The sequence below is a fragment of the Anolis sagrei genome, chromosome 3, assembly GCF_037176765.1.
Source record: "Anolis sagrei isolate rAnoSag1 chromosome 3, rAnoSag1.mat, whole genome shotgun sequence".
Taxonomy (NCBI): domain Eukaryota; kingdom Metazoa; phylum Chordata; class Lepidosauria; order Squamata; family Dactyloidae; genus Anolis; species Anolis sagrei.
Genome location: NC_090023.1, coordinates 1,566,309 through 1,585,352, shown reverse-complemented (window position 1 = coordinate 1,585,352; position 19,044 = coordinate 1,566,309). Strand labels below are relative to the sequence as shown.

Below are 19,044 nucleotides of genomic sequence, written 5' to 3'. Positions count from 1 at the left end.
CCTATCAATGACCATCACTCATAAAAACACTGACAAACACAATAGAAGAGACTTAAAAAGACAAAAAAATAAATACATTGCAACGCATGCGCAAAACCACACACACATATATGCAAACACACATATATACACATATGCACAAATATGTACACACACAAAACACATATACACAGACTGGGACACAGCAACATGTGGCAGGGGACGGCTAGTAATCTACATAAATAAAAATGTAATGTTCGTTTGTGGGATTAACAGAACTCAAAAACTACTGGGTGAATTGACTCCAAATTTGGACACAATACATGGATCAGGCCAATGAGTGACCATCACTCATAAAAACACTGAAAAACACAGCAGAGGGGACCTAGAAAGCAAAAAACAACACTCCAAAATTACATTATAACGCATGTGCACACACATATATACACAATTATATGCATATACACACACAAAACACATACACAGAAAGGAGGACGGAAGAAAGGAAGGAAGGAAGGAAGGAAGGAAGGAAGGAAGGAAGGAAGGAAGGAAAGATAGAAGGAAGGAGAGAAGGAAGGAAAGAAAGAAGGGTAGAGAAGGAAGGAAGGAGAGGAGGAGGGAGAGAAAGAGGAAGAGAAGGAGGGCAAGAAAGAGGGAAGGAAGGAAGGAAAGAAAAGGGTAGAGAAGGAAAGAAGGGGAGAAGGAGGGAAAGAGAAAGAAGGAAAGAAAGAAGGGTAGAGAAGGAAAGAAGGAGAGAAGGAGGGAAAGAGAAAGAAGGAAAGAAAGAAGGGTAGAGAAGGAAGGAAGGAGAAAAGGTGGGAGAGAAAGAGGGAAAGAAGAAAGGAAAGAAGGAGGGAAGGAGAGAAGGAAAGAAAAAAGGTAAAGAAGGAAGAAGGGATAGAAGGAGGGAGAGAAAGAGGGAAAGAAGGAGAGAAGGAAGGGGAAAAAGAAGGGTAGAGAAGGAAAGGAGGAGAGAAAGAGGAAGAGAAGGAGGACGAGAAAGAGGGAAGGAAGGAAGGAAAGAAAAGGGTAGAGAAGGAAAGAAGGGAAGAAGGAGGGAAAGAGAAAGAAGGAAAGAAAGAAGGGTAGAGAAGGAAAGAAGGAGAGAAGGAGGGAAAGAGAAAGAAGGAAAGAAAGAAGGGTAGAGAAGGGAGCAAGGAGAGAAGGTGGGAGAGAAAGAGGGAAAGAAGGAGGGAAGGAGAGAAGGAAAGAAAGAAAGGTAGATAAGGAAGGAGGGAGAGAAGGAGGGAGAGAAAGAGGGAGAGAAGAAGGGAAAGAAGGAGGGAAGGAGAGAAGGAGGGAGAGAAAGAGGGAAAGAAGGAGGGAAGGAGAGAAGGAAAGAAAGAAAGAAAGGTAGATAAGGAAGGAGGGAGAGAAAGAGGGAGAGAAGAAGGGAAAGAAGGAGGGAAGGAGAGAAGGAGGGAGAGAAAGAGGGAAAGAAGGAGGGAAGGAGAGAAGGAAAGAAAGAAAGGTAGATAAGGAAGGAGGGAGAGAAAGAGGGAGAGAAGAAGGGAAAGAAGGAGGGAAAGAAGGAGGGAAGGAGAGAAGGAGGGAGAGAAAGAGGGAAAGAAGGAGGGAAGGAGAGAAGGAAAGAAAGAAAGGTAGATAAGGAAGGAGGGAGAGAAAGAGGGAGAGAAGAAGGGAAAGAAGGAGGGAAGGAGAGAAGGAGGGAGAGAAAGAGGGAAAGAAGGAGAAAAATTACTTAGGCCCCCCTCTGACCCCATCCAACACAGGCTGTAACCCTATGCCCTGTTTGGCCTTTCGACTGACCAGGAGGACCTCTGTCTTGTCTGGATTCAACTTCAATATGTTCGCTCTCATCCAGTCCAACACAGCTATGCACCTCCCATGGGGAGATAGAAGCCTGACCCCCAGCAGGAAGGGAGTGGGTGCAGAGGAAGGGCCTACGGGACCCCAAGGGCCACTCACCGGTCCCTCTGGCTCCTTTAGTCTCCAGGAATGATACTCCGCCAGGTTTCAGCCAAATCCAGGTGAGAGCAGAAGAGGAGAACAACACAATGGCTGGAATGCCTGTGGGTCTCTAGGGAAGGTGAGACACAGCTCAGGATCAGGTGGATTCCAGGTGCAGGCAGGTGCCGCAGATCCTTGCAGCTGATACATTGCAACAGGTAGGATTAAATTTCAGGTCTGCAGATGGGTCGATGGCAATTAATTTTTAAGCATGAATTATAAACTCGCGTCCTGCGTTTCAATCTAAGTTCTTTGTATTTCATATGTATGGTACGGAAATACAGAAATATGTTTTACGAGGGTTGAATGAAAAGTAATGTCAAGAATTCAATGACTGCACGTTGCTTAAGTTGCATTGACTGTGGAATCTCCTTTCTCGTAGTTTGAAGCCATTGAAACCATCTAAGATAAGGTATCTCCAACTTATGGCCATTTAAAACATCTTAAGGTATCTCCAACTTATGGCCATCTAAAACATCTCAAGGTATCTCCAACTTATGGCCATCTAAGACATCTCAAGATATCACCAATTTATGGCCATCTAAAACATCTCAAGGTATCTCCAACTTATGGCCATCTAAAACATCTCAAGGTATCTCTAACTTATGACCATCTAAAACATCTCAAGGTATCTCCAACTTATGGCCATCTAAAACATCCCAAGGTATCTCCAACTTATGACCATCTAAAACATCTCAAGGTATCTCCAACTTATGGCCATCTAAAACATCTCAAGATATTTCCAACTTATGACCATCTAAAACATCTCAAGGTATTCCCAACTTATGGTCATCTAAAACATCTCAAGGCATTTCCAACTTATGGCCATCTAAAAAATCTCAAGGTATTTCCAACTTATGGCCATCTAAAAAATCTCAAGGTATTTCCAACTTATGGCCATCTAAAACATCTCAAGATATTTCCAACTTATGACCATCTAAAACATCTCAAGGTATTCCCAACTTATGGTCATCTAAAACATCTCAAGGTATTCCCAACTTATGGCCGTCTAAAACATCTCAAGGTATTTCCAACTTATGGCCATCTAAAACATCCCAAGGTATCTCCAACTTATGGCCACCTAAAACATCTCAAGGTATCTCCAACTTATGGCCATGTAAAACATCTCAAGGTATCTCCAACTTATGGCCGTCTAAAACATCTCAAGGTATCTCCAACTTATGGCCATCTAAAACATCTCAAGGTATCTCCAACTTATAGTCCTCTAAAACATCTCAAGGTATCTCCAACTTATGGCCGTTTAAAACATCTCAAGGTATCTCCAACTTATGGCCATCTAAAACATCTCAAGGTATCTCCAGCTTATGGCCACCTAAAACATCTCAAGATATCTCCAACTTATGGCCATCTAAAACATCTCAAGATATCTCCAACTTATGACCATCTAAAACATCTCAAGGTATCTCCAACTGATGGTCCTCTAAAACATCTCAAGGTATCTCCAACTTATGGCCATCTAAAACATCTCAAGGTATCTCCAACTTATGGCTTAAGTTCTTCCTCATGTTCAGGTGGCATCTCCTTGTTGAAATTCATCGTGTTCTCTCTAATCTGTGAGAGTCATTCGCAGAAGAGTTTCAAAGTCGCAGCAGATCCTCACCCGGCCCCTGATGACCACATACAACCTTCTCCAATGGAATGGGGAAGGGGCAGCAGGAAAGAGGCCTCCTCTGGTCAAACAGCCCTCCCTTTGTGACCTCACCGCGACACGCACAGACCACTCCTGGGGACACCTGGACCTGCTCCTGCTGCCTCCCAAGCTGAGGGACCTCTTCCTCCTTCCATCCATCCATCCCTCCTTCCCTTGGCTACCTGCTGGCGACCATCTCCCCCTCGCCCATGACCAGGCCCGCCCCCTGCAGCCGCCCCCCTGGACCCACGGAGGCCCCGTCCAACCGGGAGCAAGATGGACCCTAGTAGTGGCACCCAAGCCCTGGAGATCGGGGAGGCCGACGCCAACTGGGAGCTGATCCGGGACAAGGTCAGAGGGGAAAGTGGACAGCTCAAGAGGGTCTAGGGCAGGCATGGTCCAACTTTGGCCTTCCCTCCAGGTGTTTTGGACTTCAACTCCCACAATTCCTAACAGCCTACCGGCTGTTAGGAATTGTGGGAGTTGAAGTCCAAAACACTTGGAGGGAAGGCCAAAGTTGGACCATGCCTGCTTCTAAAGGAATTGGTTCTGCTGGACCTCTCAGCAGCCTTTGATACCGTTGACCATGGTATCCTTCTGAGATGCCTCACGGGAATGGGTCTTGGAGTTATTGCTTTGCATTGGCTCTGGTCCTCCTAGAAGTTCCCGTTGGGGGATATGTCCTCGGCCCCACAGCCTTTGTCCCATGGAGTCCCTTAGTCTCCCACAAAGTTACTGGGAAAGATCATCCGGAGTTTTGGAGTTTGATGTCACCTGTACGCAGACGACATCCAACTCTATCACTCCTTCCCACCTGTTACTAAGGAGGGTGTTGAAGTCCTGAACCAGTGCTCGGCAGCAGTGGCGGTCCGGATGAGGGCAAACAAATTGAAACTGACAGATGGCCATCCAGCCTCTATTCAAAAGCCTCCAAAGAAGGAGCCTCCACCACATTCCGGGGCAGAGAGTTCCACTGCTGAACAGCTCCTGGACTCATCGCTCAGCCTGTAAACAAATAAATACTGTAAATGAATAAACAAACACTGTAAACCAATAAGTACTGTAAATAAATAAATAAATAAATAAATACTGTAAATAAATAAAAACTGTAAATAAATAAACAAAGACTGCAAACAAATAAACACTGTAAATAAACAAACACTGTAAACAAATAAATACTGCAAATAAATAAATACTGTAAATAAACAAATAAACACTGTAAACAAATAAATACTGCAAATAAATAAATACTGTAAATAGACAAACAAACACTGTAAACAAATAAACCCTGTAAACAAATAAATACTGTAAATAGATAAATAAACCCTGTAAACAAATAAATACTGTAAACAAATAAATACCATAAATAAATACTGTAAATTAATAAATACTATAAATAAATAAATAAATACTGAAAATAAATAAATAAATAAACACTGTAAATAAATAAATAAATACAGCAAATAAATAAATGAACACTGTAAATAAAAAATATTGTAAAGAAATAAATAAATACTGTAAATAAATAAATAAATACTGTAAATAAATAAATAAATACTGTAAATAAATAAATACTGTAAATAAATAAATAAATACTGTAAATAAATAAATACTGTAAATAAATAAATACTGTTAATAAATAAATACTGTAAAGAAATAAATAAATACTGTAAATAAATAAATACTGTAAATAAATACATAAATGCCCTAGGGTGTCCCTGTCAAGGAAGAGGGATGGTCCTGGCAAGGCTTGGGAAGATTGATTGATTGATTGATTGATTTACAGTATTTCTATTCTGCCCTACTCCTCACCCCGCAGGGGACTCAGGGTGGATTACGATGCACATATACATGGCAAACATTCAATACCATTAGATAAACAACATATATATAGACAGACACAGAGGCAATTTAACATTCCAGCTTTTCCAACTTCGTGAAGGTATGCTCGATTCCGGCCACAGGGGGAGCTGCCGCTTCACCATCCACTTGTGACACTGAGTCCTTTGATGGAGTACTTCCTCATTCTTCTGCATGCTGCTGGAAGGTTTTATGGCATCGCAAATTCGTTAAATTAGCCTCCCCACATAAAGCGGTACCTAAATTTCCTACTTGACAGATGCAACTGTCTTTTGGGCTGCATAGGTCAACAGCAAGCTAGCCTATTAATGGTCAAAAGCTCATTCCGACCCGGGTTGGCTTTAAACTCATGACTTCTCGGTCAGTAGTGGCTTAATGCAGCTGGCTACTAACTAGATGCGCCACAACCTGGCTCTTCTCTTATTATTATTTATTTATTTATTTATTTATTTATTATTTACAGCTTTTCTATTCCGCCCTTCTCCTCACTCCGCAGGGGACTCAGGGCGGATTACAGTGTACACATATATGGCAAACATTCCATGCCAATGTTGACATACAAACATATATAGACATACACAGAGGCTATTTAACTTTTTCTGGCCGCCAAGGGAGCTGTCGCTTTCATCGTCCATCTGCGACGCTGATGAAGCACTTCCGCATTCCCCGCATGCTTCCTTGCTGGAATGCTTTTGCTGGAGTCTTCTTTATGGCCTCACAAATCAGTTAATTTAGCCTCCCCACACTTTATGGTGGTACCTAATTTTCCTCCTTGACAGATGCAACTGTCTTTCGGGTTGCAAAGGTCGACAACAGGCTGCACACAATTGGTTGGAAACCCACTCCAACCCGGGCTGGCTTCGAACTCATGACCTTTTGGTCAGAGTGATCTTAATGCAGCTGACACTCAGCCAGCTGCGCCACAATCTTCTCTTCTTTGGACTGGGTGGCTCTGGAACGCTCTTCCAACTCTATGACAAGATGCTTTAATGTTCTGGGTCTCTATGCGCGGGCGCATGGGAGGAGAGCATCACTCCCCCTTGCTGTGGGATTCTGCTGCCTTTTCTGTTGGCACTTCCTTTCATCTCGCTTGTGAGTAGCCCTGGGCCTCCTGCAGGGCGCTCATTATTATTCATTAGCTCATTACGCATTAAAATATTGATACACCGCCCTCGCCTCCAAGGACCCGAGGGCTGGCCTGCGGCAGAACCAGTGGAAAGCCAATTCCAGCAGATGAAAAGCACATCGGATTATTATTAGATGTATGATCCCACATGGCTTGGCACTTCTGTCCACTTGTTGCGGGTGTATCCCCGATTTCCAGGATTCCAAGAGATCAGTGAAGAAGGAAGAGACAGAGACAGCTTTTGCAAGTTCACAGAATTTAATGCTTACCCAGGGTAAGCGCGCCCCAGCTTCTCAAAATGGCTGATGTGGCACAGAGCACTACCCCAAAAGCATCCAGTATTTATAGGCAGAATTTCCTAGTTCGCACATGTGCATAACTCTTGACATTTACACAATCTAATCAATATCAGTTTGTCCTCGAGGAATCGTGGCCAAGAACACTTGTTGGCAAGATACTATAATTTCCACTGCTCCCCTTTCATCAGCTGACCAGCCACGTTCCTAGATGAATTACGTAAAAGTGAATCTTAACTTCATATATCTCTTCACACATATATGACTCCATATATCTTCATATATGTATCTTTAACTTATTCAAAGCAAGCATTTCCCTTATTAATTCTTCTGTAATTACTTTCACATTATTTTCCTATATTCTTACTTATGTAGGATTGTTCATAGGACTGAATTACCTGCTATTTACATCAGATGGAGGATAGATGGCGCTGTTGTACCATATCTTCAGATGTTCGTTTTGGATCAATAATTATTGATTTACTTTTAGAGCCAATTCTCTGACCTTCCGCATTTAGCACATAGCCGTCCTTCTATTTGTTTACTTAAGATATGGCTTCTCCTGCCTTGTCCCAGTCCTGTTCCATCTGTTAGTTTCCCTTCCACCAGAATTCTACCCCCGAGCCTTTAAGGTAAGACTTCCTCATTAATTTCATTAGTTTCTAATTACTTTTCTTCCTAATGACTGCCACACACTCATCTGGATGCCTTTGCATATGGCATATCGGGAGACGCTGGGGACTCCCCTTTCTGACCCCAGTGCCCGGCCTCTGGCCACTGACCACTGACCACCATTGATCCCATATGGCTTGGCACTTCTGTCCACTCATCTGGATGCCTTTGCATATGGCACATCGGGAGATGCTGGGGACTCCCCTTTCTGACCCCAGTGCCCGGCCTCTGGCCACTGACCACTGACCACCATTGATCCCATATGGCTTGGCACTTCTGTCCACTCATCTGGATGCCTTTGCATATGGCACATCGGGAGACGCTGGGGACTCCCCTTTCTGACCCCAGTGCCCGGCCTCTGGCCACTGACCACTGACCACCATTGATCCCATATGGCTTGGCACTTCTGTCCACTCATCTGGATGCCTTTGCATATGGCACATCGGGAGACGCTGGGGACTGCCCTTTCTGACCCCAGTGCCCGGCCTCTGGCCACTGACCACTGACCACCATTTGGAATGTGTGGCCTCTGGGTTCTCCGTTTCCATGGGGCAGGAAACAGCATAACATGCTCTGAGTTCCTTTTCCAGGCTTGAAAGGAGCAACTTCCCTCTTCTGACAGGCAGGAAAAGCACAGTCCAAGCCCTCCCGACAGATGGCCATACAGCCTCTGTAATAATAATAATAATAATAATAATAATAATAATAATAATAATAATAATAATGGGTTGTTGTAGGGTTTTTTTGGGCCATATGTCCATGGTCTAGAGGCATTCTCTCCTGACGTTTCGCCTGCATCTATGGCAAGCATCCTCAGAGGTAGTGAGGTCTGTTGGAACTAGGAAAAACGGTTTATCTATCTGTGGAATGCCCAGGGTGGGACAAAGGACTCTTGTCTGTTGGAGCTAGGTGTGGATGTTTCAACTGACCAACTTGATTAGCATTTGATGACTTGGCAGTGCCTGGAGCAAACTTTTGTTGAGAGGTGATTAGATGTCCTTGTTTGTTTCCTCTCTGTCACCTCTCAACAAAAGTTTGCTCCAGGCACAGTCAGCCAATTGTATGCTAATCAAGGTGGTCAGTTTAAACATTCCAACCTAGCTCCAACAGACAAGAGTCCTTTGTCCCACCCTGGTCAGTCCACAGATATATAAGTGAGGTTCCAACAGACCTCACTACCTCTGAGGATGCTTGCCATAGATGCAGGCGAAACGTCAGGAGAGAATGCCTCTAGACCATGCCTCTAGCCTTTTTCCCATTTGAATTGCTTTCTGCCTGGAGACATCCTTTGTCTGGGTGGTGTTCACTGGCCCTTGGTTGCATGCTGCCTGGAGACCTCCTGTGCCTGGTTGGCGGGCATGAGTCACTGCCTGGATTCTGGTGTCTTTCCATCCTGGTTCCTTCTCCCACCCTGGATATTATTCCCCACATATGTGTACACTCCACTAGCCTCACTGTCAACAGAACTGCTGAAGATGCCTGCCACAGATGCAGGTGGAACATTAGGAGAGAATGCTACTGGAAAATGGCCATAAGTGAGCTGCAGTGGTGCAATGGATTAAGCCCTTGTGCCACTGAATTGCTGAGCTGAAGGTTGGGAGTTTGAGCTCCCACTTTTAGCCCTAGCTCCTGCCAACCTAGCAGTTTGAAAACATGCAAATGTGAGTAGACCAACAAGTACCCCCTCAGCAGAAAGGCAAAAGGATGCTCCAAGCACAGGCCACACAACCAGGAGGTGTCTACAGACAACGCAGGTTCCTCAGCTTGGAAATGAAGAAGAGCACCTCCCTCAGAGCCAAAGATGAGCATCGTCTCTAGAGCTGGAAATGAAAGGAGAAGCCTTTGCCTTTGCCTTTGCCTGTGTCTTTGTGTCCCATTGTATTTCATTGTAATAAGGCACTGAATGTTTACCTGTATCTGTTTATATGTTGTAATTCACTTTGAGTAGCCTCAGGGAGAGAGCCGCCTACCGAGCCGGAAATGAAAGAAGCCTTTGCCTTTGTCTTTGTGTCCCATTGTATTTCATTGTAAATAGGCACTGAATGTTTACCTGTATCTGTGTATATGTTGTAATTCACTTTGATTACCCTCGGGGAGAGCGGCGCCTACAGAGCCGGAAATGAAAGGAGAAGCCTTTGCCTTTGTCTGTGTCTTTGTGTCCCATTGTATTTCATTGTAACAAGGCACTGAATGTTTACCTGTACCTGTTTATATGTTGTAATTCACTTTGAGTACCCTCAGAGAGAGTGCCGCCTACAGAGCCAGAAATGAAAGGAGAAGCCTTTGCCTTTATCTTTGTGTCCCATTGTATTTCATTGTAACAGGGCACCGAATGTTTTCCTGTATCTGTTTATATGTTGTAATTCACTTTGATTACCCTCGGGGAGAGTTCCACCTACAGAGCCGGAAATGAAAGGAGAAGCCTTTGCCTTTGTCTGTGTCTTTGTGTCCCATTGTATTTCATTGTAACAAGGCACCTAATATTTACCATTATCTGTTTATATGTTGTAATTCACTTTGAGTAGCCTCAGGGAGAGTGCCGCCTACAGAGCCAGAAATGAAAGGAGAAGCCTTTGCCTTTGTCTTTGTGTCCCATTGTATTTCATTGTAAAAAGACACCTAATGTTTACCTGTACCTGTTTATATGCTATAATTGACTTTGAGTACTCAGGGAGAGCACCGCCTACAGATACAGATAAACTGAATGTTTACCTGTATCTGTTTATATGTTGTAATTCACTTTGATTACCCTCAGGGAGAGCACCGTCTACAGAGCCGGAAATGAAAGGAGAAGCCTTTGCCTTTGCCTGTGTCTATGTGTCTCATTGTAACAAGGCACTGCATGTTTGCCTGTATCTGTTTATATGCTGTAATTCACTCTGAGTGCCCCCGGGGAGAAGGGTGGAATATACATAAAATGTTGTTGTTGTTGTTGTTTTTACGGCTCGGAAACAACACAACACGCCAGTGATAGAAGTGTTGAGATATTGGGGAGGGGTCTAGGGTTGGAAATGTCTGCACGTCAACCTGCAAAGCCCCCTACTCCTTGTGTCTCCCCCCCCCACCCGCTGTGCAGGTGATCGAGGAGCGCTTTGGCCCCACGGTGGTCCCGGTGCCCTTCTTGGCGGAGGCCTCCTGTTACGATCTGCTGACAGTGCTGGTCAAGAGGCCTCCCCCTCGAGGTCCAGCTGCCCTCCCGCTGCCACTGCTGCTGCGCCACCGCCGCCCGCGCTGCCTGGTGCCGGTGGGACCCTTGGAGGGGTTGCTGCGGGGGGGTCCAGCCCCGGCCCCAGCCTTGTGCCACGGCACCCGCGAGTACAGCGCCCGTGTACGGGGGGAATCTCGCTATGAGGAGACGCGGCTGGTGGCCGGGACTCTGCGGCACATCCGGCTGACCATGTCCGGCGTCCACAAGAAGGTGGCCTTCCTGGCCTTGCGCCCGGGGACCCTGGCACTACGGACAGATCTGCCCTGGCTGCGTGCACAAAGGAGCCTCTTCGTCATCTACGAGGTAGGCAGACCAACCTTAGGATTGCCATTGTACGTTGTACCACAAAGCGAAATGCCATCCCCAGTGCACATTATAGTAGGGCTGGGCAACCACGGAAAAATTTGTTTCTAAACTCGATTTGTTTTTAGGGGGTTTTTGCGTTTCGATTTTTAAATTAATTCCGAAATTTTCCTTTAAAAAATTTCGATATTTATGAAATTTCGTAAATTACGAATCAATTACGAATCGATTTCGAAACAATTATGAATCGATTCGTTAATGACGGGCGTGATAGCGCAATACGCTAAAAAAACCTCCAAATGGGACAGGAAGCTTCCCTCTCCCTCTGTTGTTGACTGTTGGTGTGATAATTTATTTTTCACTGAGAAAACAAACAACGACTATAAAACTTGCACCAGAAATGCGGAAATAATAATGAAACGATTTCGAATCAATTACGAAACAATTACGAAACGAATTGAAAAAATTCGTTTCGTTTTTTAGTTGCTCCTGAATGGTTCAATATCGCTTCGTTATTAAAAAAAATAACGAATTAATAACGAATTACGAAATTAACGAACGAAACCGCCCAGCCCTACATTATTCCCCATCCTTCCACATTCCAATCACTCTTGCACAACCCCTAATGGCATGCCATTGTGGAACCACAGACTTCAATATAGTCACTGCTCTAGTGAAGGCGTTGTTGAGCAATTTAGAATGGCTGTGAATTAGGCCCAAGACATTGTGGGTACCCTGGTGAGAAAGAGAAGCCAATATTACAGAATGAATCTCACCAAGTTGAAGAGAAAGCCACCGAGGTTTTTATTTCTTGCCAGCTGGAAAGCATGACGATTGCAGTAATCTGCCAACAAAATTGACATGTCTGCTAGGCAGGTAAATACAGAATATACAGATTCAAAAGTTTCCATGCCCACCCCGAGCCACCTTCGTTGTGATTAGCTGTGACGTCGGCAAGATAGCAAGACAGCCAATGGTGGCCTGAGCCCTGCTTTGGCCTCTCAGTCAATGGGGTGGAAGGGAGGTGGGCAACAGGAAAACAATGAAGAAATCTCCAGTTGACTGGAGATTTCATGTTCATGGTTTGTATCCCTGCTTGTTTGACTTATGGACTTAGATTGACAGGTTCCCCTCAGGGCTGAAGCCCCCAACACTCAGGTGATAGAGTTATGAGGTTGGCCTTTGGGGGCTGGACTACATGGCCTTTAGAGGTCCCTCTCAGCTCCAGGCCACCATTCCAGCTAGGTTCCCCTCAGGGATGAAGCCCCCCCCCCCCAGTGCTCAGATGATAGAGTTATGAGTTTGGGCTGGTTTGGGGGCTGGATTTGATGGTCTTTAGAGGTCCCTCTCAGCTCCAGGCAACCATTCCAGCCATGTTCCTTCCAGGGCTGGAGACCCCAACGTTCAGGAGATAGAGTTATAAGGTGGGGTTATAAGGTGGGCAGGTTTGGGGGCTGGACTAGATGGCCTTTAGAGGTACCTAGCAGCTCAAGGCCACCATTCCAGCCAGGTTCCCTCTAGGGCTGAAGCCCCCAATTCTCAGATGATAAAAGTTATGAAGTTGGGCTGGTTTGGGGCTGGACTTGATAACCTTTAAAGGTCCCTCTCAGCTCCTGGACATCATTCCAGCTAGGTTCCCCTCAGGGATGAAGCCCCCAATGTTCAGGTGATAGAGTTATGAGGTTGGGCTGGTTTGGGGGCTGGACTTGATGGCCTTTAGAGGTTCCTCTCAGCTCCTGGACATCATTCCAGCCAGGTTCTCCTCAGGGATGAAGCCCCCAATGCTCGGATGATAAGAGTTATGAAGTTGGGCTGGACCTGATGGGCTTTAGAGGTTCCTCTCAGCTCCAGGCCACCATTCCAGCCAGGTTCTCCTCAGGGATGAAGCCCCCAACGTTCAGGTGATAGAGTTATGAGGTTGGGCTGGTTTGGGGGCTGGACTTGATGGCCTTTAGAGGTTCCTCTCAGCTCCTGGACATCATTCCAGCTAGGTTCCCCCCAGGGATGAAGCCCCCAACGTTCAGGTGATAGAGTTATGAGGTTGGTCTGGTTTGGGGGCTGGATTTGATGGCCATTAGAGGTTCCTCTCAGCTCTAGGCCACCATTCCAGCCAGGTTCCCTCTAGGGCTGAAGTCCCCAATGCTCGGATGATAAAGTTGGGCTGGTTTGGGGGCTGGACCTGATAACCTTTAGAGGTCCCTCTCAGCCCCAGGCCACCATTCGAGCCAAGTTCCCTCTAGGACTGAAGCCCCCAAAGTTCAGGTGATAGAGTTATGAAGCTGGGCTTCTTTGGGGGCTGGACTTGGTGGCCTTTAGAGGTCCCCCTCAGCTCCTGGACATCATTCCAGCTATGGTCCCTTCAGGAATGAAGCCCCCAACGTTCAGGTGATAGAGTTATGAGGTTGGGCTCGTCTGGGGGCTGGACCTGATGGGCTTTAGAGGTCCCTCTGAGCTCCAGGCCACCATTCCAGCCAGGTTCCCTCTAGGGCTGAAGCCCCCAATGCTCGGATGATAAGAGTTATGAAGTTGGGCTGGTTTGGGGGCTGGACCTGATGGCCTTTAGAGGTCCTTCTCAGCTCCAGGCCACCATTCCAGCTAAGTTCTCCTCAGGGATGAAGTCCCCAATGTTTAGGTGATAGAGCAATGAGGTTGGGCTGGTTTGGGGGCTGGACCTGATGGCCTTTAGAGATCCCTCTGAGCTCCAGGCCATCATTCCATCCAGGTTCTCCTCAGGGATGAAGCCCCCAACGTTCAGGTGATAGAGTTATGAGGTTGGGCTGGTTTGGGGGCTGGACTTGATGTCCTTTAGAGGTCCCTCTGAGCTCCAGGCCACCATTCCAGCCATGTTCCCCTCAGGGATGAAGCCCCCAACGTTCAGGTGATAGAGTTATGAAGTTGGGCTGGTTTGGGAGCTGGACTAGATGGCCTTTAGAGGTCCTTCTCAGCTCCAGGCCACCATTCCAGCCAGGTTCCCCTCAGGGATGAAGCCCCCAACGTTCAGGTGATAGAGTTATGAGGTTGGGCTGGTTTGGGGGCTGGACTACATGGCCTTTAGAGGTCCCTCTCAGCTCCAGGCCACCATTCCAGCCAGGTTCCCATCAGGGATGAAGCCTTGACTTGATGACCTTTAGAGGTCCCTCTAAGTTCTAGGCCACCATTCCAGCCAGGTTCCCCTCAGGGATGAAGCCCCCAACATTCAGGTGATAGACTATGAGGTTGGGCTGGTTTGGGGGCTGGACTTGATGGCCTTTAGAGGTTGTAATGGTGGCCTGGAGCTCAGAGAGATCTCTAAAGGCTATCAAGTCCAGCCCCCAAACCAGCCCAACCTCATAGCTCTATCACCTACCTGCTGAGATGATTGAGATCACTATTGCACACCTCCGAGTTCACCATAGTCCCAGCTCTGGGGTGGAAGCTCTCTCTGATGGTCCTTCTCCTTCTCCATCTCTCCTGTCCGGCAGGTCTTCTACTGCGGACGCCTCTGCCTGGCGGTCACTCAGGGCCAGAGCCACCGCTCCTTCCTCCTGGAGCGTCCACTGCCGGTGGCCTTCTCCTGCCTCAAGTTTGCCCTGGGCCCCAAGGGGGTGCTGGGCCCCCAGAAGCCCGTGGGCCACATCCTGCCCGCCAGAGCCGCCTGGGTCCACGCGGCCGTCCTGGAGGCCCCCAAGGCCCTCAACGCTGACCCCACCACTGACCCCGCCAAGGCGTCACTCCCTGGGACGGAGGGACCACTGACCAAGGAGAAGGCCGTTGTAGCCGGACGCAAGCGGTGGAGGTCCCTACGGAGGCCCCTGCGGCCCCTGGCAGGTGAGGGCCCCCCCAAAGAAGGCTCTGTGGGTGAATGGGGAGAGGTCGGGGTCATAGAGTCATAGGCCCTCTCAAGGGCATCCAGCCCAGCCTCTGAGCCACAAGGTGACCGGGAGTCATAGAATCGTGGAGTTGGAAGAGACTGCATGTGTGGTGGAAGCTCATTCTGTGGAGGCTTTGAAGCAGAGGCTGGATGGCCATCTGTTGGGGGTGCTTTGAATGCAATATTCCTGCTTCTTGGCAGAATGGGGTTGGACTGGATGGCCCAGGAGGTCTCTTCCAACTCTAGGATTCTAGGATTCCACAGTTCAACCCCCATGCAGGAAAAGCACAATCAAAGCATTCCCAACAGATGGCCATCCAGTCTCAATGATGATGATGATGATGATGACATAATATAGTTTGAAGAGACTGCATGGGCCATCCAGTCCAACCTCCTTTATTCTGCCATGCAGGAAAAGCACAATCAAAGCATCCCCAACAGATGGCCATCCAGTCCCAATAATTCTAATGATGATGATAATATAATATAGTTGGAAGAGACTGCATGGGCCAGCCAGTCCAATTCCATTCTGCTACACAGGAGAAGCACAATCAAAGCATCCCCAACAGATGGCCATCCAGTCTCAATAATATTGATGATGATGATGACGATAATTATATAATATACCTGTAAGAGACTGCACAATCAAAGCATCCCCAACAGATGGCCATCCAGTCCCAATAATTCTAATGATGATGATAATATAATATAGTTGGAAGAGACTGCATGGGCCAGCCAGTCCAATTCCATTCTGCTACACAGGAGAAGCACAATCAAAGCATCCCCAACAGATGGCCATCCAGTCTCAATAATATTGATGATGATGATGACGATAATTATATAATATACCTGTAAGAGACTGCACAATCAAAGCATCCCCAACAGATGGCCATCCAGTCCCAATAATTCTAATGATGATGATAATATAATATAGTTGGAAGAGACTGCATGGGCCAGCCAGTCCAATTCCATTCTGCTACACAGGAGAAGCACAATCAAAGCATCCCCAACAGATGGCCATCCAGTCTCAATAATATTGATGATGATGATGACGATAATTATATAATATACCTGTAAGAGACTGCACAATCAAAGCATCCCCAACAGATGGCCATCCAGTCTCAATAATATTGATGATGATGACATAATATAGTTGGAAGAGACTGCATGGGCCATCCAGTCCAACCTTCTTTATTCTGCTACACAGGAAAAGCACAATCAAAGCATCCCCAACAGATGGCCATCCCGTTTCAATAATTGATGATGATGATATAATATAGTTGGAAGAGACTGCAAGGGCCATCCAGTCCAACCTCTCTTATTCCGCCATGCAGGGAAAGCACAATCAAAGCATCCCCAACAGATGGCCATCCAGTCTCAATAATATTGATGATGATGATGATGATGATATAACATAGTGGGAAGAGACTGCATGGGCCATCCAGTCCAACCTTCTTTATTCCGCCATGTAGGAAAAGCACAATTAAAGCATCCCCAACAGATGGCCATCCAGTCTCAATAATATTGATGATGATGATAATGATAATATACTTGGAAGAGACTGCACAGGCCATCCAGTCCAACCTCCTTTATTCCGCCATGCAGGGAAAGCACAATCAAAGTATCCCCAACAGATGGCCATCCAGTCTCAATAATGATGATGATGATGATGATGATGACATAATATAGTGGGAAGAGACTGGATGGGCCATCCAGTCCAACCTTCTTTATTCCGCCATGTAGGAAAAGCACAATCAAAGCATCCCCAACAGATGGCCATCCAGTCTCAATAATATTGATGATGATGATGATGATAATGATAATATACTTGGAAGAGACTGCACAGGCCATCCAGTCCAACCTCCTTTATTTCGCCATGCAGGGAAAGCACAATCAAAACATCCCCAGCAGATGGCCATCCAGTCTCAATAATATTGATGATATAATATAGTTGGAAGAGACTGCATGGGCCATTCAGTCCAACCTCCTTTATTCCGCCATGCAGGAAAAGCACAATCAAAGCATCCCCAACAGATGACCATCCAGTCTCAATAATATTAATGATGATGATATATTATAATATACTTGGAAGAGGCTGTATGGGCCATCCAGTCCAACCTCTCTTATTCCTCTATGCAGGAAAAGCACAATCAAAGCATCCCCAACAGATGGCCATCCAGTCCCAATAATTCTAATTATGATGGTGATGATGATATAATATAGTGGGAAGAGACTGCATGGGCCATCCAGTCCAACTCCATTCTGCCACACAGGAAAAGCACAAAGTACCCCCAACAGATGGCCATCCAACTTTCATGATGATGATAATGAGGACATATTTGGAAGAGACTGCATCGGTCATTTAGTCCAACCCCATTCTGCCATGCAGGAAAAGCACAAAGCATCCCCAACAGATGGCCATCCAGTCTCAATGATGATGATGATATAATATACTTGGAAGAGTCTGCATGGGCCATCTAGTCCAACCTCCTTTATTCCGCCATGCAGGAAAAGCACAAACAAGTATCCCAAGCCTCAATAATGATAACAACAACGATCATCATCATCATCATCATCATATAGTTGGAAGAGGCTGCATGGGCCATCCAATCCAACCCACTTTATTCTGCTAGGCAGGAAAAGCACAAAGTACCCCTGATAGATGACCATCCAGCCTCAATCATATTAAGGATGGTGATGATAACGATGACAACGATGATAATAATGATGATGATAATGATAGTTGGAAGTGACTGCATGGGCCATCCAATCCAACCCCATTCTGCCATTCAGGAAAAGCACAACCAAAGCACCCCCAGCAGATGGCCATCTAGTCTGTGTTGAAAACCCTCCAAAGAAGGAGCCTCCACTTCAGGGAAAGAGATTCCACCGAAACGTTACGATGAATCTCCTGGCAGTAAGAGTTCTTTGGGAGTGGGATCCAGGCGGCCTGGGGGTCTGAGCCTCCATCTCTGGAGGTTCTGAAGCCGAGGCTGAATGACCATCTGCCTGGAGGGCTTGGATTGTGTCTGACTGGGTGGCCCTTGGGGCCTCCTCCAACTCTAGAGCTCTAGAGTTGAGGATGAGGATGATGGGATTCAGATTCCTGTTGGGTTTCAGCTTCCTGGCTCTTTGTCTGTGCCTCAAATCTCTGAGCCTGCTTCCGAGGCTCTCACAGACAGTGCAGTGTCAATTTTCACCAGAAATGAATTTTAACAAAGAAGAAAGCGAGCTGGTGCCTTCCCACGAAAGTGTAGACAAGGATTTGACCCGAGAAGCTTCCCTTGATCTCCGGGTCAGGTGGAGTTCGCGTCTGTGTTCGCAAGCAGTTCGCGTCTGTGTTCGCTGAGTTCGCAAGCAGACGGGAGGCTAGCTCGGTGAAAGGTCATCGCAATGCTTTTATAATGCTGAGAGCCTAATGTTTTGATGTTGGAACTCTTTGCACCCTGTGGAGAAGCAAAAGGTGCGCCCTCTTCTCACGTGTCCCGTCTGCCTTGCAGGGAAGTGGCCCTTCCGCCAGCCCCGCCCGAGGCTGGGCCCCACCACCGGCAGCCTGTCCGACCCCGAGAGGCACTCCATGTCGCTGCCCCTCCTGCACAGCGCGGCGGGAGAAGAGAGCGACCCCGAAGACTGAGCAGAACTACCCCAAGCATGGCAATAAAGCTGTTTGCACCCAAAGCCAAAGCTCCGTGAGGATGGGATACAGGGCAATACTTACTTACTTAAGCGATCCCTCGTAGTCCGAGGACGATGGTCCTCCAAGGGTAGTGTCCTGGTGGTGGGTCCGTAGGTGGCTGTAGAGCCCTATTCATGACCTGCATCTTCTCCCGCAGTGAGGGCATCGGTTTCCAGGTGGAAGGCGGTCTCGGTCGGGGTTTGCTTGACGCGCCTTCCTCTTGGCACGTTTCTCTCTTTCGCCCTCCATTCATGCCTCTTCAAATTCTGCAGCACTGCTGGTCACAGCTGACCTCCAGCTGGAGCACTCAAGGGCCAGGGCTTCCCAGTTCTCAGTGTCTATGCCAGAGTTTTTAAGGTTGGCTTTGAGCCCATCTTTCAATCTCTTTTCCTGTCCTCCAACATTCTGTTTTCCATTCTTGAGTTCGGAGTAGAGCAACTGCTTTGGAAGGC

At 46.9% G+C, this 19,044-nt stretch overlaps 1 protein-coding gene across 1 annotated transcript; it reads left to right on the top strand.

Annotated features, from left to right (window-relative positions):
* Positions 1 to 3,877: 3,877 nt before the first annotated feature.
* C3H11orf42 (chromosome 3 C11orf42 homolog) lies at positions 3,878 to 18,593 on the top strand. The gene is made up of 4 exons (XM_060767180.2): positions 3,878 to 3,952; positions 10,632 to 11,066; positions 14,528 to 14,873; positions 18,417 to 18,593. The coding sequence occupies exons 1-4, from the start codon at positions 3,878 to 3,880 to the stop codon at positions 18,548 to 18,550; spliced, it is 990 nt and encodes a 329-aa protein (XP_060623163.2). The 3' UTR covers positions 18,551 to 18,593.
* The last annotated feature ends 451 nt before the right edge of the window (positions 18,594 to 19,044 follow it).